General features: G+C 36.8%; 2 protein-coding genes across 3 annotated transcripts; one reads left to right on the top strand and one right to left on the bottom strand.

Annotated features, from left to right (window-relative positions):
- akt3b (v-akt murine thymoma viral oncogene homolog 3b) lies at positions 1–16,736 on the top strand. The gene is made up of 14 exons (XM_020920121.2): positions 1–380; positions 4,117–4,445; positions 5,008–5,133; positions 6,087–6,198; positions 7,765–7,909; positions 8,756–8,887; positions 8,985–9,050; positions 9,132–9,200; positions 9,426–9,548; positions 10,043–10,171; positions 10,640–10,854; positions 11,421–11,508; positions 12,270–12,372; positions 13,306–16,736. The coding sequence occupies exons 2-14, from the start codon at positions 4,400–4,402 to the stop codon at positions 13,389–13,391; spliced, it is 1,440 nt and encodes a 479-aa protein (XP_020775780.1). The 5' UTR covers positions 1–380; positions 4,117–4,399; the 3' UTR covers positions 13,392–16,736.
- pus10 (pseudouridine synthase 10) lies at positions 16,259–25,604 on the bottom strand. Of its 2 annotated transcripts, none has more exons than XM_020920164.2 (18): positions 25,536–25,604; positions 24,473–24,613; positions 23,634–23,867; positions 23,001–23,087; positions 22,888–22,922; positions 22,007–22,121; positions 21,877–21,938; positions 21,575–21,620; positions 21,254–21,318; positions 21,088–21,173; positions 20,516–20,641; positions 19,928–19,984; positions 19,611–19,687; positions 19,246–19,301; positions 19,062–19,179; positions 18,586–18,728; positions 17,782–17,881; positions 16,259–17,430 (listed from the first exon to the last, which is right to left on the bottom strand). In XM_020920164.2, the coding sequence occupies exons 2-18, from the start codon at positions 24,596–24,598 to the stop codon at positions 17,392–17,394; spliced, it is 1,572 nt and encodes a 523-aa protein (XP_020775823.1). In that variant the 5' UTR covers positions 24,599–24,613; positions 25,536–25,604; the 3' UTR covers positions 16,259–17,391. The 2 variants fall into 2 exon arrangements, with proteins under 2 accessions (XP_020775823.1, XP_055013882.1); XM_055157907.1 differs by lacking the exon at positions 25,536–25,604 and adding an exon at positions 24,716–25,529.
- Between the last annotated feature and the right edge of the window lie 1,341 nt (positions 25,605–26,945).

The raw sequence follows: 26,945 nt of genomic DNA, 5'->3' as shown, positions 1-26,945 counted from the left end.
TCTGCCCAAAATGTACATTCTGAGCCAAGGTATTGCTGAATTCCATTGTTTTCTCGGAGCCCGTGAACGCAGCAGGGTCCTCCCAGTCGGATCCATCCCCGTGAACGTGACGCTCTGTCTGTCTGTCCCCGGCGGTGCGTCAGTCCAACGCCTCAGCCTCTGTCTCCCTCACCCGCTTCCTTCCAGTCTTGCTTGGATATTTTACCGAGAAATACACCCTTTTGGAGTGGACCACCGCTGTCTGGGGCCTGGAGATGCGAAAGGCGACCATGGATCCCTCGCTGCCCTGCGCCTTTCTCCACTGACGCACGGTCGGATGCCATAGCCCGTAGAGGAGGAAAGGGAGGAGGGGCATCCCAACCATTCTTCGACCCCGCCAGGTGAATTTATTACAACAAGACGTTTTAGCATGATGGTAGAAGGGTGAGTGGAGTTTTATGGCGAGGATGGCGTGATGGACGCGGGTTTCGAGGGTGGAACAGAGGGGTAAGCATGACGGCTAGCTGCGGTTAGCCCCTGCTTCGTCATTCGCCAGGCTGCAAGGGATGCGGAGCCGGTGTTGTGCCCAATTCAGCACCCCAGACAGAAAATGTTACCCTATTGAGTATTGAATTATCCTGGGATTTCTCTTTTGACCAATATTTGAACGGTTGTGGTTCAGATGGATAGATCCAAATTTGCTCACAAAATTGAAGGATCACGCATGCAACAGACCACATGCTTTCTTGTAGTGATTTGACATGGTTGGTGGTTTTAGGACCAGTGAAATATTAAAATAACCTGTAATTCAGAAATATAATGTTAGGCATATAGTATACTAGGCATATGGGTTGACGTTTTGCTAAACTAGCAAGTCTCATTGAGGATATTTCATTGGAATAGGCCTATTATACATGTGGATCAAACATCTGTCTGTATATATATATTATAAAAATTTACAAACTATAAAATAATAAAATAATTTTAAAACTGTTTTGTAACAGTCTGCTTCTAAATTTGTTTAAAAATGATGAGCAAATGGCTTGTTTCCAAGGTAGAAATGCACATTGGTACAACATGTGCTTCTGTAGACAGGGGTGAGCTGGGGACACTGCCTTTTTTACTGATGAGCAGCACCGCCAGTGAAATTTTGTCTCAATCAACATACAAAGATGCAATTGATTTGGGAAGTAAATATATCCTTTATCTAAATCTACCACAGCTAAATGTTTGCTGTATAGACATTTTTTTTAAATTTCACTAAACAACCACATTCATTTTGAAAGAGCACAATGGTCCAAAGTAATAACTTGATTGACCTAATATATCAAGGCCTATTTATTATATTGATATTTACAGATTCAAAAACATGCAGTAGTATTTGCCAATCAGTATATATTTTTTTAAAGCAACGAGCTGTGTTTCCTCTTTATACTGAGGACCATGCAATTAGCTTATAGAATTTTCACAATTAAACTTGTAATTTCACAGACTCTACAAATTAATCTATTTTGATATTTTAAGTCAACTGGCTTTTAAATGGTACCTACATTGTGTCTACCTCCTGACAGAAAAGTGTTGTAATTATTAAGAAACTCTATCAATGAATGCCCACAGAAATGTAAACTATGCATGTTAATTATTTGTAAAGCCAGGAAGGAGACTTTTAATTTGGGGTCATTTTGTCTCACAAAACAGAGCAAGATGAAACAGTTGTCCATTATTGTCTAAAGATCCAAAAGCCATGATTTTAAACAGCTTCATTTTTTACATTATAAGTTAGGCAAAGTGGTTCATACTTTTCTGAACAAAAACAGCCGTAAAAGCACAATCTTCACGTGCTCATTTATAACATGTATAAAATATATAAATAAATAAGATTAAGTGGTATTCTATAAACCATATGCATCTGTACCCCTTTAGCTCTGAATTCTGCTCAACAGTAAATTAACTAAAAGGTGGAACATCCTAGCTATTCTGTTATTTGGCATATTATGGCTCTTTAAAAACCGTGCACATTATGTAAATTAAGAGTAAGAAATGCACTTTAAATGTTTAGCCGCTATCAGTAATTGCCCAGTGAAAACAGTAACTATGCGTAAAAGAGGTTTGGCTCATCCTGTCTTGGCCAATGTCCACAGATTCAGGGGGAGTCTTAACTCGGCACAACACCGGCTAACATTAGCTGTAGCATCCCTAGCATCACCACCACCCCCCACTACTACTAGCATCCCTGGCTAGCCCTCGCATCCTCCAGTCTACAGGCCGGACCAGTGCACTCAGACGCCGCTACCCGCTGACCTCGCCTCTCCAGCCTGCTTTACGCACGCACATTCATTGCCTCAAAACGCTATCAATCAGGACAATAACCAGACATTCATCCTTGTCTGCCCCAGTGAAATATAAAGCTCCTCGCCAAGCCGGATGTTGTTATGTAACCATTAATGACACCACACGTCCTTGAAACAAAAGCTGTTGTTTGGAGTGTTTGTGTGGTCGCTGCTGCGGGGAGCTAGAGGCTGGACGCCGGGGTTTTGGGGTTCGTTCTGACCGGAGGCCTGCGCCCTCAGCCGGCTATTGAAACACAGCCCCTCCGCTGGTGTCAGCCATTGTTTTTGTTGTCATTGGGGGCTCACGTTTGTTTTGCACGCTATGTCCCGATGATGGCGATCACTAAGGGCATTCCACCAGCTGCACACGTACGCTGCACGATAATATGCGCTAATACAATGCAGAATATGTGCTAACTGCTTGTAATGTTGGTTATTATATTTTTGTGTAGCTTAAGTCTAGGTTATGCACTAATAAACAAGCACTGAGTTGCAGACTGTCAGGTAGGCCTAGTAGTCCTTTTCTGGCTATGCATGTTTTCTATAGCATAAGCATCTATTCTTTGGATTGAAGTTAGAATGCTGTATGCCTAGATTAAATTAATTTTGGTAACTGTAAGACTTTTGCAACATTCAACTATCAATTGTATTAGGGCTGGGTTATTTAGGGGAAAAAACTAATATATTTCTAATGTTGCAACTGTGATTAAAAAATGTGATTCTTTTCAAAGCGCACATTGTTAAAAATCTCGAGGAATATTATCATTTGAGAGAAGACTGAAATCTGAACTGCTAAACTAATACAGAAAACCCACAAATTTCAGAACATGTCGGGACACAATATTTTTCTGTGCAGAGGACATCATATGCACATTATAATTGCACCCACAACTGTCACTGTTCTACTGTCAACAAAATGAAAACCACATTGTCCCATATCTGTGCGGCTGGTCTACACAAGGAAGGAGGAATAATAAAATGCATCTTTCATTCAGTAATTATGGAAGTACAGTAATGCTATGATGATAAATTTTTTTAGTAGAGTGCTGTTCAAACAGTCTGCAACTACTTTACTCTACCTGTAGGCTATTATTTATGTATTATGCATTGCAAGTATTGTAAGTTGATTTGAATTGTCATTTTTCTTTAGGATGTGCAGATCTTGTATGTTTAAAATTATTGCTATTTTTATTATTAAGTAATTTATGATGAGTTTAATGGCACATTTATCGCTGGACTGTGCTTGACTAATACTATACAATTATGAATACAATGATTCGATGTTTAAAAAAAAAAAAAAGGGCCTGTCACAATAATACATTTTGTGATATATTGTTGAAGAAAATATAGGCGATAAATGAGAATATTGGAATTACTTTATCGTGCCAATACAATAACGAAATTCCTGCTGGTACAAAAACAATAACTATTGGCCTCCCCAACATTCGTTGATATAGTAATTACATGGCTTGTACTACATCAGTCAATAAAATTTACAAATATTGCAAACCCATATCATTAATTCTATACTTGAAATTGGGTCATTTGGACATGTTCTGGACATGATGTTCTGGTGTGCAGTTTGTTTCTCTGTCATCTTTGGTACTTAGTTTTGAAAGCTCTAAGTTTCTAAAATGATGAATGCCACTGTAACAACATCATACATCATGTGTTATAGTCTACCTCCACCTGTCATAATTCTTTCATCTGATTGGTCCATAAACAGGAAATGTGTAAGCTCAAGGTGGGAAACTAACTTCCTTTGTGTGTGTTTTTTTTTCTCTGCCTTTTCTCTGCTTCCTTCCAGGTTGACTCACGGTAGCAGCGCCCAAGTTTAAAACAAGTGAATAGCCAAGGAAGTATAGGAAGTAACAAAAACAGGAGAAGAGGGAATATTGGGTGGTGAGAGAAAGTTGGGGACAGGAGGAACCAGGAAGTGAAGCAGAAAGTGATTGTGGAAGGGTTTATTTATTAAGTTCAGGTGAGAGCAGGAGCAGGTTGGTGGAGGCGGGGTAAGAATTGAACAGAAAGCGGCCCAGATAAAGTCATCACACTGGGAGAAGAGGGCGAGAGGGTGAGGAGACGCCACCATGAGCGACCAAAACGTCGTCAAGGAGGGCTGGGTCCAGAAAAGAGGTGAGACTGGGCCTGTTTTATATATTTATTTTCACAGCATAATATGATGAAGACAAGCATTCAATAACTACTACGTAATAACAATATTAATGCTAATATAAGACTAAGGTTGCTATAATAGGTATGTAGGATTCTCACAGTGCACATTTAAAAAGTATCCAATCCAGTTTCAGTACATGCAGCACAGATTTTATTCGGTTATAAGTTTGATATGTAATATTTTTATTTTGCAGAATACTGTATATGTTTGCATTCATAGCCTGCAGTATTTGCAATTTCTAACTCATTTAAATAGTGATTTAAATTCTGTTTAGATATATGTTGCAGTCTAGTGTAAAGGCCTTTTCAAGTGGTTCGAATGGTTTCTTTTCCAATCATTTAGGTGGGATTTTTACCATTAATTTGCTGCAAATTATATTTTTGCTTTCTCAACATTCTGACCACTTATTAGCCATTGTCTCCCTGCTATAATAAAAAAATCTGTATGTTGCAACACTGTACAATATATGTGCTATAATTCTGAATGTGGATAGTAACTGCATTGTTTATATATTTCTTTCAGGAGAGTACATAAAGAACTGGCGACCGCGTTATTTTCTGCTAAAGACAGATGGCTCTTTCATCGGATACAAAGATAAACCGCAGGACTCGGACCTTGCGTATCCACTTAACAACTTTTCTGTAGCAAGTAAGACTCAAAGCATGTGTTTTCAAATGACCTGACAAATGTTTCACTTTGGTAATGATTTCACATGTTTCAATCTACAGTCAACTTGATGTAGGGCTATGCAATTATTCAAATTTTAACTGTGAGTAAAGCATGTGCTTTGGAGCAGAGTTCACACTTTGGAGGCATAAATTGGGCTGTTTTTATTACAAATGACAATGATAAAAAGTCTATTGCAAGCCATTTTATTTGTTTTAATAAGGTTGAATTGGAAATTGGGATAGAACTACCGGTATACAAGATCTTTTTGTCATATGGCCCAGGCAGTGGAGAAATGATAGGCTGAGAAAAAGCTGAGATATCTTTGAAATTCCACGATGCTAATAGTGGCAGTTACCCCTATAACTGAATGAATGCAAAGTCTATAATAAAAGAAAGAGGTACTTAATGACAGAATTCAGAGTGCTACATCCCGTCTCCATCTTCTTAATAAATATTTTACCTATTGCATACTTATAAGAGAGAGCCATGTGAGTCTCTGTGGGATGAGAGCTGATTGACTGTCCTTGAAGGGTCCACTCTGCTTCAAATATCCTTCATGTGAAAACTAATGATGTGCAAAAGGGTTTGTGAGAACTATAAAAAGAGTTAAGTAGCTGTAAATACTACTTCCTCCTTTCACTGTTCATAAATGAGATGATTATACTTTTCATATTATGAATAAGTTGTATATTTAAACAACTGTTAAAGAATTGTACTTTGTTATAACTGAAAACAACAATGATCTAGAAGAAAAGGATAAGTAGCTTTTTTCTACACATTCTGGTAATACAATAATTATCTTTGTTAGTGATTATCATGGTTATATAAAATGTGCTACGAATGATTGTCTACCCTTCTTATCACAATAAACAATATTATTGTTTATTGTCCCATCCCTAACTTATAATTGTATTTTTTCTGTCTTTTGTCAGAATGTCAGCTGATGAAGACGGAGCGACCCAAACCCAACACGTTTATAATTCGCTGTCTGCAGTGGACCACAGTCATTGAAAGGACTTTCCACGTGGACACTCCGGACGAGAGGTGGGTCATCGTTCCATTCACACACACAAGTCCAAGAGCTGTCTGCAGCTAAAAATATCTGATACTAAAACAAGCTCTGGCTATTTATAACATCATAAAAGGTAAAGGAGAGTTTCTTTTTAAAGCCATCTTTAAAGATGACTGAAACAGGGAACACGAGTACAACTTCACCTGGGAGTATAGAGCTGAAATAACTTGCTAATGAATAATTAAAATAGTCCATACTTTTGTAGGAGTTGAATACAGTACACACTAAAACTATTTTGCTCAGACATTTTATTACCAAAATAAAATAGTACTTAAATTCCAAATGTTCATATTGGTCTATTGTGCTCTATCAAGTAAGCAGTAATAGATTCCTTTATCTTATTGTAGAAGTCATATTTAAAGATGCACTGCATAACGCTGCTTGAGGGCTTGAGGCTTGTCTCCAGATACATATTGCTTTGCCATTCTTATATATCTATCCATCTTTTAAAAAAATGCTTTAAAAATATGCAATCTTACTGTGAGCAAGGGTGCCTCTCCACAGATCTCTAACTTGGCCCGATAGCATCACCTGTTTGTCTTCTGGAGATGGGTAAGTTTATTGCTGTACTGTTGGACATTCCAACGAAAGCAACAGCATCTCCATGGAGACTGCAAGTGGCGAACCCTCCATCAGACAAGTTACATAGTGCACCTTTAAGTCCTTGTTTGCTCCTGTTTTGAATTTGGTTTACACCTGATCAAGTCATGATTGTACCTTAATTTAATACTGATGTAATATGATACTTCCTTTGAAACTTGAGGGCATATTTACTACTACAAGGTTGTTTTCCTTCCTCATATTAAATGCATCAATAATAGATTCACCATGCATACTGAGTTGTCCTGGTGGGATCTGTGTAAAAGCCCCCAAAGGAAACCTGCAGCCCTGTTCCCGGGTTGAGCTCGGTCTGTGGAGCGTATAAAGACAGGAAGTGAGGCGTGGGTGCCAGTTCCCAAACACATTTATGTCTGAGTCATATTGTTACCTGTTGACACAAACGCTCATAACATCCGCAAAACTGGCCCAAGAAGCTGACGACAGACAAAAGTGGCCCTATTGTAGTGTAAGACAAATTTCATTAGTCAAACACATGTATACATCTGCACAGTACGATTTACTTTTTTGTCATATCACCCAGCCCTTTTCCAAACTCAATTTGTAAACATTTAGGATCTGTACATATTTGGGGGAAATATGTGGGGGGTTTGCAAAAAAAACAGATCATATTTGGTGCATTTGGGAGATTAAATAAAAACTACCAAAGAGCTAAAAATCACCTCCTCTGTTCAGCACACGGACTACAATCACTGCAGCAAATACATAAGATAAACAGGGAAATGATGCAGCAAAATGATGCCAGGTTTCATATTGTGATGTACAGGCTGGCTGGCTGGCTGATTTTGGAAATCCCAGTAATATATGGGGTTGGGCAAGAGGTGAATCCAAAGCTAATTAGACATGTTAATCATGTATATTTCTAACTTCACCTTCAATACCTTGAATAAAAAACATTTGTTTCTTTTCTGTGTTTTTAGGGATGAGTGGGCAGAGGCGATCACGATGGTGGCGGAGTCTTTGGCGAAACAAGAAGAAGAAGGGATCCTGTGCAGCCCCACGTCACAGATCGAGAACGTGAACGAAGAGGAGATGGACACAACCATCAGCCACTACAAGAGGAAGGTACAAAACATTCAAGGAAACTACTGCTAAACTGCATTAAATACAGTGGCAGTGATAAAGTGTTGGGAAGTTGTTAAACTCAGTAGTTTATTTTTGAGATACATTTAGCGGTAGTTTGTGATAGCTCAACTTACTTTAAGTTTAATTCCTGACTCAGCGTTGTCATAGTCAGACAGGGCAGAAGTTTCCCATTTTGGCTTTGGAGTCAAGTTGGACCACTCAGTTTGTTTGCTTTGAGCTTAGATGCAGAGAGAAGCCACAGCCTCATCTTAGAGGGACAAGTTGTCATGTGACTGTGAACAGGTTAAATGCAGGTTTGATAATAGTGATAAAAGTGTGATGTTAAGTAATTATTTAATGGATAATTAGTATGATGCATTAAAACACATTATTATTTTTTCACACTTCGTACTTTTGTATATCATAAAATACTATTTAAAACTTTGACACATTATCACTTTGCACATACTGAACTAACTATGACAATATATCCAATATAATAGAGAGCATCTGGAGTGTAGTAACATAAACTGTACTTGATATTGATAAACTTGACCAAACTAATGAAAGAAGTTAACATAAATTGCTGTAAATTACAAATTTTATCAAAATGTATAAAAAATTGAAAATAAATTCACAAATTAAATCCTCATCAGTAAACCTTGTTTTGTTGTTTTGTTGCACTTCTGTGAATGGATAAGTGAACTGTCCAATGAAAGCTCTCCTCCGGGAGCAGTTACCATGGTGACTGACTCAGGTTTTAGGTCTCTCTGTGAAACTGAAAACTCTGAGATGATCTCTTTTCAGGATTACCAAAGTTTGACTTTAGACTACACTTTTTTTCAGACAATGAACGACTTTGACTATCTGAAGCTGCTGGGGAAAGGTACGTTTGGGAAAGTGATTCTTGTGAGAGAGAAGGCAAGCGGCACATACTACGCCATGAAGATACTCAAGAAGGAGGTCATCATAGCAAAGGTACTTACCGGGGTTTATGGATACATATGATAGCTCCAAAAGTACAATATATCCAAGTTGAATTTTACTTAAATAAATTGTCTCTTCTCCTCGTCAGGATGAAGTGGCTCACACACTCACAGAAAGTCGAGTACTAAAAAACACTAGGCATCCATTCCTTACAGTGAGTAGCATAATAAATAAATAAAAAATGTATTCATTATAAATATACCTTCACATCTCCATTAAATTTCCTCTGTTTCAGTCATTGAAGTATTCGTTCCAGACAAAAGACCGTCTCTGTTTTGTCATGGAGTACGTCAATGGAGGAGAGGTCAGCCTTTTATTATTATTTACATTTGACCTACTACAGTCTTATTTAAGTTAAAACATTATTGTCTTTTATTTTTGAGAACATTAACATCTTGTGAGAGTTAAATAGTCTGAGACAAATTAAAGACTGTTACATCCAAAAATGCAATGTGATTTTTGATGTAGACAAGTCTTTGGTACATTTGTGATAATTTTATTTACTGATAATTATTGAACTTTTTTACAGCTGTTTTTCCATTTGTCGCGGGAGAGAGTTTTCTCTGAAGACCGAACTCGTTTTTATGGAGCGGAGATCGTCTCTGCTCTGGATTACCTACATTCGGCCAAAATCGTCTACCGTGACCTCAAGGTACTGCACTGTCAGGCCCACAGTAGTAACAACTATTATATTAGAATTAAAGGGTTCTATCTGATGTTTTTGTTGAAATTATCAGTTATTCATATTTTGTTCCTGAATCTAGTCTATTCATTTTTTATCAAGATTTAAACATTTTTTTTAGGTTTCTATGGCAAAACCTCATTTCCTTTTTCCATTGTTATACTGAGCACTTATATAACTCCGTAAATGCTCAGTATTTCCACCCAGAATGTAGATAAAACTTTTATAATTCTAAGTGGACCAAATGTATTTTTACTCTACCCACATTAAAGCTTAAATTGTGTAACGTTTTTTTTTTTTTAAACATTTCATAATCTTACGTTGCTAATGCTCCGATAATTCTTTACTAATGCTTTAATGCTCTCATAAAGCTCTCATTATTCTTTCTAACTGCACACTTCCGTCTTTGTTCTTAAATGTCATACTGTTATTTGAAAGGTAATGTTTGTTTGAATTGTTTATAGCTGGAGAACTTAATGCTGGACAAAGATGGGCACATAAAGATCACAGATTTTGGTTTGTGTAAAGAAGGAATCACTGACACTGCCACCATGAAGACCTTCTGTGGGACGCCTGAGTACCTCGCACCGGAGGTAAAACTTTTTCAGAATGATTATGTTGACTATTGTGAAATCCAATGTGCATGTACTAGACCTTACGTTAAAGGTGTATTGTGTAACCTTTTTGGTGGAGGGTTATTGCTTTGGCTGGAATGTTTCACAGTATGTTATGAAACCTTTTTTATCATTATGGAAAACAAACCAGACCAAGTTACAAGCCAGATCTGTGGAGAAGCAACTCCACTCACAGTCAGAAAGCATGTTTTTCTCTATTTTTGAGCTATAAAACCACTTGTAATTGAATAAAGGTAAAGTAGAGCTGTTTCATGTCATACTGTGAAACATTCCAAGTGGACCAATGGCATATCCATAGAAACAAGCAGGCAACAGAACCCCAACTAAAATGTTACATAGTGTTTTTTATTTTTTATTCTGTGTTTAAGGGAATTATAAATAAAGGATATAGTGCTATACAAATAAATGCGTTGTTGTCTTTTTCAGGTGTTGGAGGACAATGACTATGGGCGTGCAGTGGACTGGTGGGGTCTGGGCGTAGTCACGTATGAGATGATGTGTGGGAGGCTGCCCTTTTATAACCAGGACCACGAGAAACTATTTGAGCTCATTCTGATGGAGGAGATCAAGTTTCCACGCACTCTGTCTGCGGACGCCAAGTCTCTGCTGTCCGGCCTGCTCATCAAGGACCCCAACAAACGGTACTGCCACATGATTCATACAAATACTTTCACTACTGCTATAGGTTGGGGTCATGTGACATCACAAAATGCTGTGGTCTGAAGGTATAGTTCGATTGCAGATTTGGTATCCTGGTTTATGGTTAGTATCTCTGTAATATATGAGCCTATCATCAACTGGCACAAAAGTAGTCTATATGAGAAGAAATAAATTAAAATAACATCCTTTTTTAACATTATCTTCAGAAGGTGGTGTCATTAATCAACCCTAAAGGTGTAAAAATAAGCCACATGACTATTATTTAAGTTTGTGGAGCCAATCTCTAACAAAAAATAGGGCTTGTGGATCATATGTTTGAGTTATTCATCTGAAATTATGACATCATTGCATTTTACAGTGTCAACACAACCTATTACAGCTGCTTATAATCAGGTTTCTATGAAAAAAGCATAACAAGAAAGAACACTTTGTGGAGGTGTTTTTGCCATTACCTCACAGACCAAAAATAAAACAAACACACTCACCTTTTCTTCTATTTCTGTCGTGGATATTCTGGTTTCACGTTTGATTTCTGTTTTTGGTGCAGACTCGGCGGAGGACCGGACGATGCAAAGGAGATCATGAGACACAGTTTCTTCAACACAATTGACTGGCAGGACGTCTACGACAAAAAGGTGACAGAAAAGAAAAAAATGTTACTTTCATGCTTTAGTGAGATATTTGTGGATCAGGGCTACCTTGTGTTCACTGATTGCATAAATGATTACCTCACCTAAACATGAAGGTACACAAAAGAGGAGGATAATATATAATTTGTTTTTTGAATATTTTCCAAAGGTTTTAGTGTCTATAGTAAGAAAACTCTTAAAAATCTGTAAAATGAGTTGTTATAAAAACAAAATCAAGCTCCAACACTGAATTTTGATATCAGTGACCTCACAAGCCCGGACAATTGTAATTGTGCCATCAGATTTTTTTCAGTGAGTTCATTGGTCACCCAACATTTAAAACGGTTAATCTGAGCTGGGATAAATTTGATTTTAGAGTTCAGTGCTTGGCTCCTTGATTCTGCAGAAATCCTCAGTGTTTTTCAGCTCCCTTTGATATCTCTTTCCTTTACTTTTTACTTTTTCCGTTATGGATGGACCCCCGATTGATTATCCACCTGTCAATCACACCCATTTGATAGTAGTTTCAGAAAGTAGCAATAGTTGAGATTAATATGGAAAGTTTGTGGAGCCAGTCCATTACAAACAATACTCAATATTTGTAGATAACAAGGATATTTCTTTCAAAACAGTGATTATCCCATAGTTATATTGGCCCCTGCCCTGAAATTACTATAATCAAATTCTAATATGTAAACAAAGCTATCAGCCTGCTTTTGTCAGAGTACAGTGAACGTGTCATTGACCTTTAACCTTTCTGTCTGCAGCTGGTCCCGCCCTTCATGCCACAGGTTTCCTCGGAGACGGACACACGCTACTTCGACGAGGAGTTCACAGCACAGACCATCACCATCACCCCGCCAGAGAAATGTGAGCAAAGTTACCAACCACTAAATGAAAATTAATGATCTATCAACCAGGGTACTATTTTGGCTTTTTCCTGCTACCAGCGATTTATTCCTACTTAGACTTAGCTGATAATTCTTCAGCTAGGCCTGTCACAATAACAAATTTCTAAGTGTGATTCATTGCTAAAGAAAATCTAGATGACAAATGATAATACTCTGACTAATTAATGCCACAGACACAATAACCCTAACGATGGATGATCAAAATATATATATTTTATATAATCATACATTAAAAATAAATGAATTGCAGAATGAAATGCTTTAGTCAGAGAAGTTATTTATTCTATCCAGCCCTCTACACAGAAAAATAACAAATGTTCCCCACTAATACAAAGAAAAAAAAAAACTAAATATTGACCCCCAAAAATATTGTGTCATCTGTCATTTATTAAACAATACATCAAAATAGTAACGGTAACCTGTCTCCTCTCCCTTTTCTCTCTCTTTCTGTTGCTTTGTCTCTCTCGCTCTCTCTACTGCCCTCTTCGCCTCTCCACCCTCTTTCTCTTTTTCCCTTCCCGGTCTTTCTCTCTACTCCCTCTTCCCTTTCTTTATCCTTTTTCTCCTCTTTCCCTCTCATTCTTTTCTATTTCTCTCCCTCCCCCTCTCTTCTGCTCTCTCCTTCCATTTCCTTCACTCCTTCCCTTCCAATCTCTATCACTCCCACTCCTTCAATCCCTCCCTTTCTCTCTTGCCCTCCCGCCCTCTCCTTCACTCCCTCCCTCGTTCTCCTTCACTGCCTCTTTCCCTCTATCTCTCTTTCTCTGCCTCTCCCTCTTTCTCCGCCTCTCTCCCCTCTGTCTCCATCTGTCTCCCTCTCTTTTTCCATTTCTCTACCTGTACCTCCTTTCCTCCCTCTCTTTCCCGCCTTTTCCTTCTCTCCCTCTCTCAGATGACGAGGATGGCATGGACGCGGCGGACAACGAGCGGCGACCTCACTTCCCTCAGTTCTCGTACTCTGCGAGCGGTCGTGAGTGACTCCTGCTCCTGTGCTCCAGAGGAAAACACGTAGCCATTTTAGGAAAAGTACCAGTGTCCGCTGTTTTTCTCCTCCTCCTCTCCAGTGGACGGAGAAGAGTCTTTTTAGGGACTTTAAAGAGGTTTTTGCACAGTGGGATAGCCCCACACTAAAAAATATCTCTCCTACATTTTCCGCGCTATTACAGCAGAAGGCAATGTTTTTGTTATTTATTTTTGTCAGTATTAAGTTAAGTCCATCTTTCTGCCCCTGTTTTTTCTTGTTGTTCTTTTTGACTTTTTGCACTTGGTTTGAAAGAGCCGTTTTTAGGGAACAAAAAACCAAAAATGTTGCCTTACATGTGCAGATGTGTATCATACCAACAGGGTGATAACTTTGGGGGCGGGGGGAATGTTTTTTGGGGGGTAAGTGCATGGCTTGTGGTTCACTTGATTAACTAGAAGAAAAAAAGAAAGAAAAATCTGAAAATTATGAAAAATGACGAAAAATAATTAGTCATGGGTCACTGTCTGCTGTCGATGGAGAAGTGAATGATGGAGTCCCTTCATTGTGGACGTGTCGTGTTTTTGAACAACTTTTATTTTAATGGTTTAGTTCAGCTTTATATGGGCTTGTATTGTGTCTCAATTGAAGTCTAATGCCACTACAAGTCATAGTTAATAATACTGCATTTATTTATACACTAGGTCTGCACAATATATTGCAATCTAATCTAATCGCAATTTAAGTTAAGTCTAGAAATTGCAAACGCTGAAATTATTTGGATAATAGAATTTGAAATGTTGTACTAGTTTTCCAGGAGTTGTTTACAACGTGTACCTTAAAATAATAATACTTTTAAAAGTTGTACTTGTATATAGAACTTAATCTAATTGCAATACTTGTCAGAAAAATCTGAAGTAGATTATTTTCCAAAATTGTGTAGCTCTAACACACACATTCCATGCTTCAATGGCTATTGGGTCAGGAATACCTAGCTGGTGTATTGGCTTACTTTATGGTGGAGCTCATTACAGAAAGGCCTGGGAATCTGGGAATCTAACTGGCGAACGTCTAGTTGTGAGGCGTTTGATACAGTCCTATAAGAAAGCTGAATTAGACCATATATGTCTCTGTTACATGTGTTTGTTTGTGTACAACAATAACACTAAACTGCCAGTTACTGCACAGTTCACTCAGGATCCAGAGCACAACCTCATTCACAAAAATATATTTCCACAGTTTCTCAGCTTCATACAACTTTTACCTCTTCATTAGTCTCTATAGTTACCAAAATATACTCTATTTATAGCTACAGTTAGGCATGGGACAGTATTATGTTTCAATGGAAAAGAGGACTTGGAATTAGTAAAGAGGTCTAAATTATCTTAACCCAAAATGCACTGAAAACAAAAACATTTGTATGTAAAAATGTTTTAAACGTTGTAGTTGGTGGTTGGTCAAAACGTCAGCCATATTGAAGTGAGATTTCTCCATATTGGCGTCTCCAGCAACATTTTATTGCATCCTGAAAACACTTAAGTATTTTTACATGTATTGAGAGTAAAAGCTTTATTCACTGCCTAAACAGACCTTCCTGTATTCAATTAACAGTTGGTACTGAGAATGCTGAATATTAAGACACTATCACGTACTATTTTACCCCCACCTTGAGACTTTTTATTGCCCCATGCCTAATGTGTTACTCAAATCTATAAGTTGCTAGCTTAAAATGTTTAACTTGTCAACTTTTTTCTTATAAGCTTACATTGGCTGCTAATCTACCCTACATAAGCAACAACTCTTAGCTCCATATACTTTAGCTGTATCTTTTCGCATGTCATCAGTGCATATTATACCTCCAGGCTTTCATACAGCATACATTTCTTGCAGAATTTGTGACAATTATTTTTTTTCTTCACTGCCTACAGAAATGAAACTGTCCTCTTTCTCCTTGTGGCTGTAGGAATTAGTGGAAATCCGTTCACACAGGGATCAGTGGTGTAATGTATGTTTGTAATGTTACTGTTCAGTGGCGCATGGGGCCAACTCTGTATGCTGTCATCATAGCACATAGCTCGTACTTTGGCATCTCAGCACTTAAAGGGAATTCAATTGTCTCATGTTTAAAGTCAAATATAGACAGTAGAGAAAATGGCAGAAAACAAATGTGTTTTTTAGTTAGAGATGCACTATGTAACTTTTCTATTTGAGTCTGCCACCTGCTTGTCTCTTTGGAGATGTTATTACTTGGCCTCAGATGTTCTACAGTTCTGCATTAATCTAATCTATCTTGCATTTATTATTTAGCTGTATTTATTACCTGATACCTTGGAAAACATGCATTCTTACTCTGCAGATCTGACCTCTAACTTAGCCTAGTGGCGGATTGGTGAATTTTATGGCAGATTATGGAACCATTCCAGGAAAAATAACATTTTCATGGAGACAAGCAGAAAAAGACTACAATTGGGCAAAAATACAATTATGGTATAATTTGCTGGTAAATGTAGTAGACTGAACTATCTGCTATTGAATTGTTTCTCTACCGTCTAATAAAAAACTCACTTAGATGCTCAAACGTTCAAACCTGAAATATAAAAAAAATATATTTAAATAAATAGCACTTTTATTTCCATTATTATGATCAGTTAAGTAGCTGGGATGTTCCATTGTCAGTATTACATGAATGAATTGCTGATCATGTGACTTGAGAAAACTGAGCCGATGTGTTCGAGGACTGTGGGAAATTCCTATAACGCCCCATTTTCTTGTCAATGTAAATATGCAATGCCTTTTAGTTCTGTTCATTTGTTTTTTTGTGACATCTTTGACTGGCGTGTTTATGTGCGTGACTGAAAATAACAAGTTAAAAAGGAGAGAGACAGATATTGTACACGTTTATTTTATGTTTTGGGGAATAACTTGGGGACTTTGTATCACAATGTTGTTCCTTCCTACCCTCCCCTTCGATGCCGCGAAAGCCGTACAAACTTTATACCCTTGAACTTGAAAAAATAACAAAAAGACAACGGCAAAGTGCGGCCATATTGATTTTTTGCAGTGCTGGTTCATCGGGTCCATTCCATAACTTTTGTACCATAGTTTAAGTTTGTCATCTTCTAGACAGTGTTTTCTCTATGTCGTTTTAAAATGGCACCTCCTGAGTGAAAGTCAATGGATGAAGATGATGATGTTGGATGCATTAACTAAGTCTTTTTTGTTTTGTTTTATTTTTGGGGATTGTCTGTTTGTTCGTTGCTTGTTTGTTTTCTTACCAAAACATTAGGGCAAGAACCCAGTAGTGGACTTGCATTGCCGTGGTAGTATTTATTTTGAATTAAATTAAAAGGAAATACATTTCAGGGGTTTTGGTGTCTTGACTATTCACTTTGGCTTTTTCTTAAAGAATCGCTGATACCTGCAAATGTTCCAAAGTGCATATGAAGACCTTTTTTTTTTTTAATATCTTGTTTGGGGGACCGACCTGTGGTAAACATTTATCACTATTTCAAGAAAAAAAGGAATCCCTCTATGTCATCAACACACAGAATTCAATGCAAAATGCAGGGACAATTTACACACAAAGAAAACAATTTTCTGACTGAGGTAATAATCCAAAATTATGCAAGATTTTTAACTTAATTTTACGATTTAGAATTGTAGCAGTCTGTAGCAGTCATACGTACTTACACAAGAATGTTTGAACCAGAATACAGAGAATTTTGAAAATAAGGCCAAATGAGTGAATAACCACTTTGAACATTTACTAAAAGTGAAATCTGAACAAATAAGGATTTATTTCAGTGTTCAAATGAAAAGTCCATGATATAATTTATACTATACTTTTTGTAGACTTGATACTCTTAAGGATCACAGTACAAAGGCTCAAAGCTCTCTTGCTCTCATTAAGACCAAATTAACATCTCATCTCATCCAGGTATCTTCTACGACCCTGGTCTGGCATTTGGTTTTCTGTCAGGTTTGATTTGTCCATTTCAGCGCAGCTCAAGTCGGGGTTCATTCTGGTATCGGAGGCGGCCAGTCCACATCTACAGACTGAGAAAAAGAACCATTCAGTGCATTTTACAAAAACACAGATATTATCATGTCTATGCCCTAGTAACAAATATTGAACTCATGGTCAAATCATAAAAACTAGGATAAAAATTTAATAAAATCTATCATTGTACTAATGTGATTGATCTAAGCGGGAGAGGCTGTATGCACAGATTGACAGCCACATTTGTGTACCAGGAGAGCTGTGGCAATACCAAGCCAACCATGCCAAATTGTAGAGCAAGGTTGAGCTAAGTAAAATAATTTGTGATTATATGAATGCATTATTATTCCGAATCAGGTGTACAAATAATGATAAAGACTAAACAACTATAAAAGATAGATTCTCACCTCTACATCCAGCTCTAAAATGTCTGTCTCCATCTGCAACAGTCGACACATGTTTGGTTTGGTTCGACCGAAATCTCCGTGAACAAATTCCTTTATGTATCTGGTCTGAAGTTAAGGAATTGTTAAATGATCACTACAGGATGGTCTATACAGGAAATGCATTATTACCTTGCAAAGAGACAGCAAAAAAACTAAAGTTATATCTGAATCTGCTGCTACTGAAGAGAGAAGCAGTTAAAAAGGTAAAAATTGATATGCAAGAGGGAGAGGGAAACTGCAGAACAGGCTGGGTTCACGTAGTTTAAAATTGAGCTGGAGGGCCGATCACAAGTGATATATTGCTTTGCCTGGAATGTTCCACCTTATGGCATTAAACATATCGATCTTGAATTTTCTCAATAAGAGTATTTCATTGCTAAAAAAAAACAAAAACTTTAAAAACATTCTTACTGTAAGTGGGGTCGCCTCTCCACAGATCTGACATGCAACTTGGTTTGACAATGTCAACCAGTTGTCTTCATGGAGATGCATAAGTTAGATGCCATACAGTGAAACAATATAGAGCTAGGCAATAACAGTTAATAAAAGTTATATAGTGCATTTTTAAACTGTCAGTTTGCAGATTTGTTTATATAATATCTCTAATTACTGGGCCTAGCCACAACTCAAACATGTGTAAATGAACAAACACAACTCCATGTCTGTATTTGATGAGGTAACAACATTCTAACATGCCTAAGAGTTCACAAGAGTCAATTTTGTGTAATCAATTTTAGTACACGCATCTGTAGCCGGTGAGGATACGTGCCGGCCTGTGTCTTGAGCCCCAGATAGAAGTGGTGTGGGTCCTTGTACTCTGAGCTCATACTGTGGATCACTCTGGGTCTCACGGCCAATGCACGACGATGGAGCACTCGCAGAGGGGTTTTCTGATCCACGGTCAGCTCCTGCAAAGAAAGTAATGTCATGAAACGATGGCATTACTACTTTCCTCCTCTCTTCTTCCTCTTGGTTATCTTCCTAAGGGCACAACTACAATAATATTACAATGCTCTGGCTGGAGTTGAACTAGGGTTGTCAAAATTATCAAAAATGATAAACGATGGGTATAATCTTTACATATTTACATTTTTAATGTTCATTAATGTGTTGTCTCTTTACAAATAAATAAGAAAATAAGAAAAATGTGACAGCATAACATTTGATTTTAACTGTCTACCTTCTGCTTATAGGGCTCTAAAAGCTAAATAGTTATTCACAGATATATTGGCCACCTTTACCTTAATGTCATTGAGAAAGATGATGTCCTCTTTCTCAATGGGTTTTTGAGTCCAGACAAGAGCTCGGTATGACTTAGTCTTCTCTTCCTCTCCCTCCTTCATTCGACCCATTGCATCTCTATTCAATAACAGACCAAATATATTTACAAAACTGAAATGATTAAGTGAAAGTGCTTTGCTTTACCTGGATACTATCTGTAGATCTCGAACACGGATTTTGTCAGAAGAATCATTTATGGTCTAAAAAAACAACAATACATACAACATGCATTAATCTGTTGATTTCTGCCATATAACCTACATAAGTACATCACTATACAGAACAATAACATAAAAGTAAAGTAAAAAATTCAACATTCATGTTTATTCTTCTTATTTGTGTAATTTTAATTATTTCTTCATTCACTTTTTTTTTTTTACCTCTAAAGAAAAAACATTATTTAAACATACTTACTCAATGCTTAGAGTTAATATTGTATGATTTTTGAAAGCACCTAATACCTAATCCTTAATAACATTAGGTTAGTGAAACAAACAATAGATATAAACCTGTTGTATCTTTTTTATTTGGTCCCTGTTAAACCTGGGTTTGTGAGGGTTGATCAGTTCCATCGCAAATGGACGTCCTGTAACATAAAAACAAAGCCTTTTTTAAAAATAACTATCCAATTTAAACATTATATTACTATATTCCATTGATATCAACTTGTTTATTATTTAACCTAAAAGCTTTATTACATTTAAGTATTTAGCAACTACTTACCGTTTCCCTTTCCATTACTTGCATTTTGTTGGTTTTAAACAATAGCCAATGGCAACCTTCCTAATACTTTTAGCATCAGTTAAAAAAAAAAAAAAAAGTATACCATTTCCAAGTGTTCTCACATCCACGTCTTCTCTGCCAGATGAGGAAAAATTAAAACCTGCAGAACACAAAGTTGAAATACAGTTAGATCTGTTCTGCACTTTTTTCAGTTCATATTTAACATGTCCAGGATAATAAACAGTTAAGAGAAAATCTAAATATAACTGTTAAACTAATACATGCATTTGAGAACATTATAGAGATCTATTGTAGGGCTGAGCAATTATTGAGTCATTTATAAATCATTAGTGATCAGGTCATTTTAATCAAGAGGTCTACAGCCAACCCCTGTCGAAAAAGCATGAAAAAGCATTTTTTTTGGTACTTGTCAAAAGTCTTTTTTTTTTTTTTTTTTTTACAGAAAAATTATGTTAAGGTCATTTTATATACATTTCTTATAGCATATCACCCGGCTACAGGGTTAGCAGATTTAGTATAACAACACTAACTACATACAGGATATTACAATCTGTGCATTGCATCATACTACTACCTGAAGAATTACAGCCTTAGTTAGTTACAGATTTAATTGAGTTGAAATAGTGACTGACAGCAGCCACTCCCCCCTCTCTCCCTCCCCCTCCCTCACCTGTGGCTCTAAATGTCTCCAGAATTGGTCCAGCAATGAGCTCCTCCACAGAAGACTCCATCCTCCGCTCTCCGTTGATGAGCCACGGTGTCTGTGGTAAAGTGCGGCAAAACTTATTGTACCTGCCTGGATCACGAGAGAAAAGCAGGCATAGCAGGTTATAGCAGGTACAATTATATGAGTGGTTTACATTTGAAAATAAACATTCAATTCAAATTTTAACATTTTAAATGTTCAGGAGCATTAATGTTTAAACAAACAGCTAAACTAACACAAGAATCACATTGATTTTAGGCTTTTTGCAATTGCAATTGCAAACATTAAAACTGTGAAAAAAAATCCCTCAATCTTATGTGTATGACTTTTGCAGACCATTTTCACAATTGATTATGTAACAGTCATTATACTAAAATTTCAAGCTCGATTCCGATAGTAAGAAAAGTTTCTGATATTTGATACCAATTGCAATACCATAAGATAGTAAAAGCTCAATGTTTTTCTACAAATTGAACCAAGCTAATGGTTACTAACTTAAAAAAAAAAAAAAGGGTTAGAGGGGTTTAAAAATGAACCTGCAATGAAGACTGATGTGTGCAGACACTGCACATCCCGTGACACACAGCTAGATGAGGGCCGTGGGGGAGGGCAAGGGTAGTGTCTGAGGAAACATTTTTTTTTTATATTTAGGAAAAGTAATTTGTATTTTTATATGATCTGTGTACATACAGAAATACTCACTTCAAAAAATTGGTGTCAGAAATTTTCTCCAAGGCTTTGACAACAGCCATACGTGTGAAGACTGACTGAAAAAAGCATAACAAAAGAGAAAATGACGTAAAGAAAAAATACTGTAAAACACACGTTTATTGCATTTAAATACAGAGCACAAGTCCAGTACTGATTATTTTTACAGCCGCACTTTCAATTCAGTAGACTGACAGAAATGTGTCAGTCTGTGCCTACACCCTCTATAGAGTTACAATAATAGATTTATAGAGGTGAAATAGAGGCTGAAGTGTCTTGCCCAAGGACACAAAATGTGATTTTCTTTTTTTTTACCTCTTTATTTTTTGTTGGTTTGAAGCAGTCTGGGCACGTTGTTGCTCTGTAGACAAAATATACATAAAAAATAAGACTGCCATTTTGAATCTTTTCATTTTACTATAGTTGGAAAATAAGAGTGCAATGGAGTTCAACATTAACAATACATACACAATCATTTTATGAAACACACAGACACAGATTCTAGTCTAGTTGAATTAGCTGAATTATTTAATTACAGGTTAAAATAATGTATGTTCATTTTAAATTAGTGTGTAGATTATAGGACCTACATAGTTTAGTGAAGTAAAAGTACTTACAGAAAATGGCAGTCTTTGTCAGTATCTGGATGAACAAATTCTACACCGACCTCAAACGCACTCTGAAAAACAGATTGATGAATGTAATTAATAAATGTTTTTATTACCTTTACACTTGTATATTGTGTACCTTTGAGACCACCATAGCACCCCCTAGTGTCTTTGAGACCAGACTCTGCATGACCCACTTGAACGCTTCTTTCACCTGAATCACATCGTCTTTTCCCAATACAAGACTCTTTGTTCTGATAGAAAAATAAATAAATAAATAATTAAAAAGCAAAAATGAGGACTTAAATCTCACAAAAACAGCCACTATAATCAGCAATTGCACATTCAAATGGATCAAAAATCAGAAGTTAAATATGATACAACTACTCTGCCTAAAATGTTCTACAATTAGGCATTTACTTTACCTCTCCATGACAGGCCACCCCACTCACAATGCTCTTTTTAAAAAAAAAAAAGTTTAATTTTTAATTTTTTGAAGACATTGAGTTTTTCATGGTCGATCCCAATATGTTCCCCAAATTCTGCAATTTAAATTTACTACAAACAAGTGTTCAAGTAAAGCTTTATGTATATTTTTAAGGCAGCAGGTTGGCCATAAAAAATATCGCCCTCTGCTGGAGACTTGTGGCCATAGCAGCTTGTCAAAGCCTGAGCTTGACAGATCTTAGAAGCTAAGTAAGGCAGGGCCTAGTTAGTACCTGGGTACGAGATCAAATCTGCAGCTGTGGCTATATAGTAGCTTACCACCACTAAGTGTGAAGTGAATGAATGAACAATGCACTGTAAAGCATCTGAGTGTCCAAAATGCACTATATAAATCTGATCAACTATTATTTTTTAAGGTTGATAGGCAAGAAAGTGCAGATATAAGCCCGAAAGATCCTCCAACCAATATATCAGTCTATCTCAGTTTTTTTGAGCAATAGAAACACACAAAGTTCATTAAATGGAAGATGTATACGTTTACCAGGCAATTTACATCACCATAGTGAGACCTACCTCACTTCAGTCTTTACATGAAGCCAACACGAATGCTGCAAGACAAAAAAAATTAACAAGTAAGTGGACCATTTCTTGACCATTTAGGTTTTCTTATGATAAAAAGTATTTACCTCTCGAACACAGAGCTGAGCAGGAAGAGACACTGACAAAACCAAGGAGTCAAATTCATAATTTTCTGTTTTTATTGCTTCTGCCACCTGTGAAAATCAAACAAATAGAGGGTCTGTAGTGTCTCTGGGCAGAATACACAATAGCCCCAGCTAATATTGGAACTCTGCATGAATTAGTGTTGTCACAGTACAACTGTGCTGTATACTAGTCTATGTAGTCTTATATTTGTTCTGATGCAGCTCAAGATCATCTGAAAGCTATTAAGAAAAAAATCATTTCAAATGTGAATTTTTTGTATTAATACTTGCTCAAATGAGTATCTAGTATGATATTAGTTTTAGTATGGATTGATATCTGATTTTCGATACGTGTGACAATCCTACCATGAATATGAGCAATTAAGTGTGATTTTCACAGACTTACTACTGCTTTTGGATTTTATGGTCAAAATTATAAATAAAAAAGAGGGTCTGATGTATGAAATCCCCCTGGTGCTACTCAGTGGTTGCCCAAATTTATTATAAAAATACTATATAATTGATTAGGATCATTAGATAACCAGTTACTGCTATCTGAGGATGGAAGGAGTCATTACATTCAAAGTAACTATGTAAGTGTATGTAGATTTGTACCTTTGAGGCCAGAGTTTGGTCGCAGTGCTCCTGTAAGACCCCCAGACATACTGGACATATGGGACTCTCCTCTTCTCTCGTTGGTTCAGTCTCCTCTGGTTTGAAACGCTTTGGGGGCGGGGCTTCATCTGCTTCCTGTTCAGTGCCTGCATCTGATAGGCTCTTATTCTCTATGGTTTTTCCTGTTGAGCTTTCACCATCACCAATGAACTCTTTGAGCTCCTTAAGTAGTTCCTACAGAATAAAAAGGAGGTAAAATGTTTTGTTTTGAAATCTACTGAGTGCTGAATACTTGATGGAAGAAGTGGAGGTATATCGCTCTCAGATTCATGACATTTGCCTTGCTAGATTTTGATCCAGTATGTGAGAACAATTCATTTGTTCACACTCGTGTTCAGGGGACCAAAGTTAGTGTCTTAGAGAAAGGGTACAGTGAACAGTGATTCGTATTTGGGATTAATGCTATGGTGAATTATAGGTTGGTAAAACATAAATGTGTGTAGTCCAATCTTTGCACTCTAAAATTCTCCTGTTGCTATTTAACATTTCACCTAATACAAGAGCACTTTGAACTCATTAACTGTTTTTATGTGTTAACTTTTAAAGGAACTGTTTGATCTATCTATCTGTGTATCCATGTATCTCTCTATCTATCTACCTACCTAACACTGGTATTTAAAGGTCTTGTTATATATAGTTTCGTATTCATCACATTGTTGTTGTCATTTTGTACATGCAGTTACTACAATGACATTTCCCCACTATGTATAAGTTCTCTGCATTTTTCTTGTTAGTGTAATTTTTTTTTAAATAGTTATTGTGCACATGGGAGCCTGTACCTGGGGCAGTCTCTTGTAAAGGGACTGGACGTTGATGCAGCAGAAGCGCAGGACACACCGAGGACAACAGCCAGACGACAGCAGCTTCTGAACCAGAGCTTTGTCCTTCTCCTTCAGCGGCAACATCACTGCAAACAGCACCTGCACACAATAGCTTCTATTTATATGTTTCTATGTTGTCAATTCTAGTTACACAATGTAACCTTTGAATTTTTTTTGTAAGGTTAATGAATGATTGACTACATGATGACTGCCTGATATCTCCAAGGAAACAAGAAGGTTACACCATCAGGCCAGATCTGTGGACAGGCGATCTCATCCCCACACAGTTAAAAAACAAAACAAAAACATGTTTACATTTTGTAAATGTAAGACAGTTATATTTAATGTCTGTGGAGCAGTCCAGACAGCACAATAATATTCATAGAGGCAACCATGCATGTGACAGACCACCCAAAAGAAAAGCTACATAGTGCACCTTTAATGTCCTCTCGAACTACATCCACATATTCTCCTCTTTGGTCTTAGGCCTTGTTTTTCCTGGCAGCTCTAACCTCAGTATCCTTGTACCCATGTATTCACTGTCCTTCCTTTGTAACGAGTAACATATATACTCCCTGTCCCTCCTCTGTGCTATACATTTATTCACTTTTCCTCTGCCCAAACTATAAATCATCTTAATCTGGAAACTGTATTCAAAACACACATGTATCAGGTATCCATCCACAAGTCTGATCCAGCAAAGCGTGTATAATTTATTTCGCGTTTTCTTAAGCAAATTATTTCACTATTAGTTAAAATGTGTGAAATTATCCGTTCACATGTCAGACGCATCCTAACCATCCTAAAACATGAAATATAATCATTCTAAACCGAAAGAACTTCACTTGCATCCAACGATTGAAAAGCTTCTATCAAGATTTTAACAATAGTTTGGGTCTTAGCTTACACTGACCACTTCTGATATAAACTTGGCTTTTATCTGAGCTGAAAAGAAACACATTAAACCACAGAGTTACATAAAACAGGCCTTAAAAGGTGAGTAAAAGCAGAGATACTTCACCTGTTTCTCACATGGAGGAAGCTGCGTCTTCTTTGGGTGTTGTTTTGGTGGAGTTATGCTTCATTACTGCCCCCATCCGAGAGAGAGGCGCTACAACTACTAAAAGTGCCACTGTTTTGCAATTATCTGGTATTTATTTGCAGGTTGATAGACATTGTGTGTCTGAAACAAAACCATGTGTGATTCTTAACCCTTCGTGGGAAAGCCAAGAATAGGATGTAAAAGGTCTGGTGGTTATAGAACAAAGGCAATAGCCCTCATTTACTTATGGAGGACCCTGACTGCCAAGGTTTAATTAAAAGAGATTTAAACATTTTATTAAAAGTTTTAAAGTAGTTTTTTAAAAACAAACAGACTAAAGACTTAATAAACCATACTTTATTTATTTACAAATCTTTTTAGGAAAACCTTTCTCAAATTGTACCTTCACTGATTAACTTTTCTATGGAGTAGGAAAAGCTATCAGAGGTTTATCAGAGAAGGTAATGTGATTTGAGAAAGGTTTCCCTAAATTAATTAACCGATCAATTAATTATTACAATCATATTCTAATTAATGTGTTCAATTTGTTTTCCTGTTCCCTCATGGTTTGTCTGTCTTACTGTTCAGAAACAAAAATGCCCATTATTTTATTTTGTGTTGTATTGTACTTGCCTGTCATATCCTGACTGATATCTCTCTGTTTTTATACGGATACCAGTCTGGTCACCACACCCTCTGTTGCGTTTCAAGTCTGATTAAACAGGTTAGTGATCTCTCATTGATGCGGCATGAATATGATGTTTTTTATCTGTGATATTTTTTTCCTTTATTTTTTCATCAGGAAAAAAAGGACAGATTCACCAGTGACCAGATTCACATCTTCATAGTACTGAAGAAGTGTGTATTCTGGATCCCAGACAAGAATTGTGCCACTGCAGACTGACAAAAGCTCTCAAGAGAGTGGTCCAACCAAAGTCATGATGAATAGAAATTACCTGTTAATCTGACAGGTGCTGGTAAACTATATTTTCATATTCTTGTTATCAAGCTAAATAGATTGAATATTACTGTATGCACACAATTTTCCACACCAACTGTGTCTAGAAATGCAATAGGCTTACATTAGCCCATAGAGAAATGAAAAAAGAAATATTAGTTATATTACACTATTTTCTGCTCATGTTGTGATAATGTTGTCACCTCATCAAAGTTGTGGATATATCTCAGTCCTAGAATTGCCAGTCACTATTGAGCTAAAGGTAAAAGGTAGCTGTTAACTTAAAAATTACCACTATATGACATCGCAAGTTGGAAGAGAGAATTTTGAGTTTTGGAGGCTAATAATAAAAGTATAAATAAGGTTACACGTGTGAATGAAACAAAATACAACTCCAGGTGTTTTTGATGAGATAACCGCATTATAACATG

Source organism: Boleophthalmus pectinirostris, unplaced genomic scaffold (genome assembly GCF_026225935.1).
Source record: "Boleophthalmus pectinirostris isolate CB_2022bp ecotype Guang Dong unplaced genomic scaffold, ASM2622593v1 HiC_scaffold_22, whole genome shotgun sequence".
Taxonomy (NCBI): Eukaryota; Metazoa; Chordata; class Actinopteri; order Gobiiformes; family Gobiidae; genus Boleophthalmus; species Boleophthalmus pectinirostris.
The sequence above is the reverse complement of the archived record's forward strand: the minus strand, read 5'-3'. Positions and strand labels throughout refer to the sequence as shown.

Excerpts from the sequence above, each read along its gene's own strand:
- pus10 (XM_020920164.2), bottom strand. The coding sequence starts at position 24,598 with ATGTTGCCGCTGAAGGAGAAGGACAAAGCTCTGGTTCAGAAGCTGCTG. Across the intron at positions 21,621-21,876 it reads GACAAAGACTGCCATTTTCT|AGCAACAACGTGCCCAGACT; the intron begins GTAAGTACTTTT and ends TTTTGTCTACAG. Across the intron at positions 18,729-19,061 it reads TCTTTCTCAATGACATTAAG|GAGCTGACCGTGGATCAGAA; the intron begins GTAAAGGTGGCC and ends CTTTCTTTGCAG.
- akt3b (XM_020920121.2), top strand. The coding sequence starts at position 4,400 with ATGAGCGACCAAAACGTCGTCAAGGAGGGCTGGGTCCAGAAAAGAG. Across the intron at positions 4,446-5,007 it reads GGGCTGGGTCCAGAAAAGAG|GAGAGTACATAAAGAACTGG; the intron begins GTGAGACTGGGC and ends TATTTCTTTCAG. Across the intron at positions 8,888-8,984 it reads AGGAGGTCATCATAGCAAAG|GATGAAGTGGCTCACACACT; the intron begins GTACTTACCGGG and ends TCTCCTCGTCAG.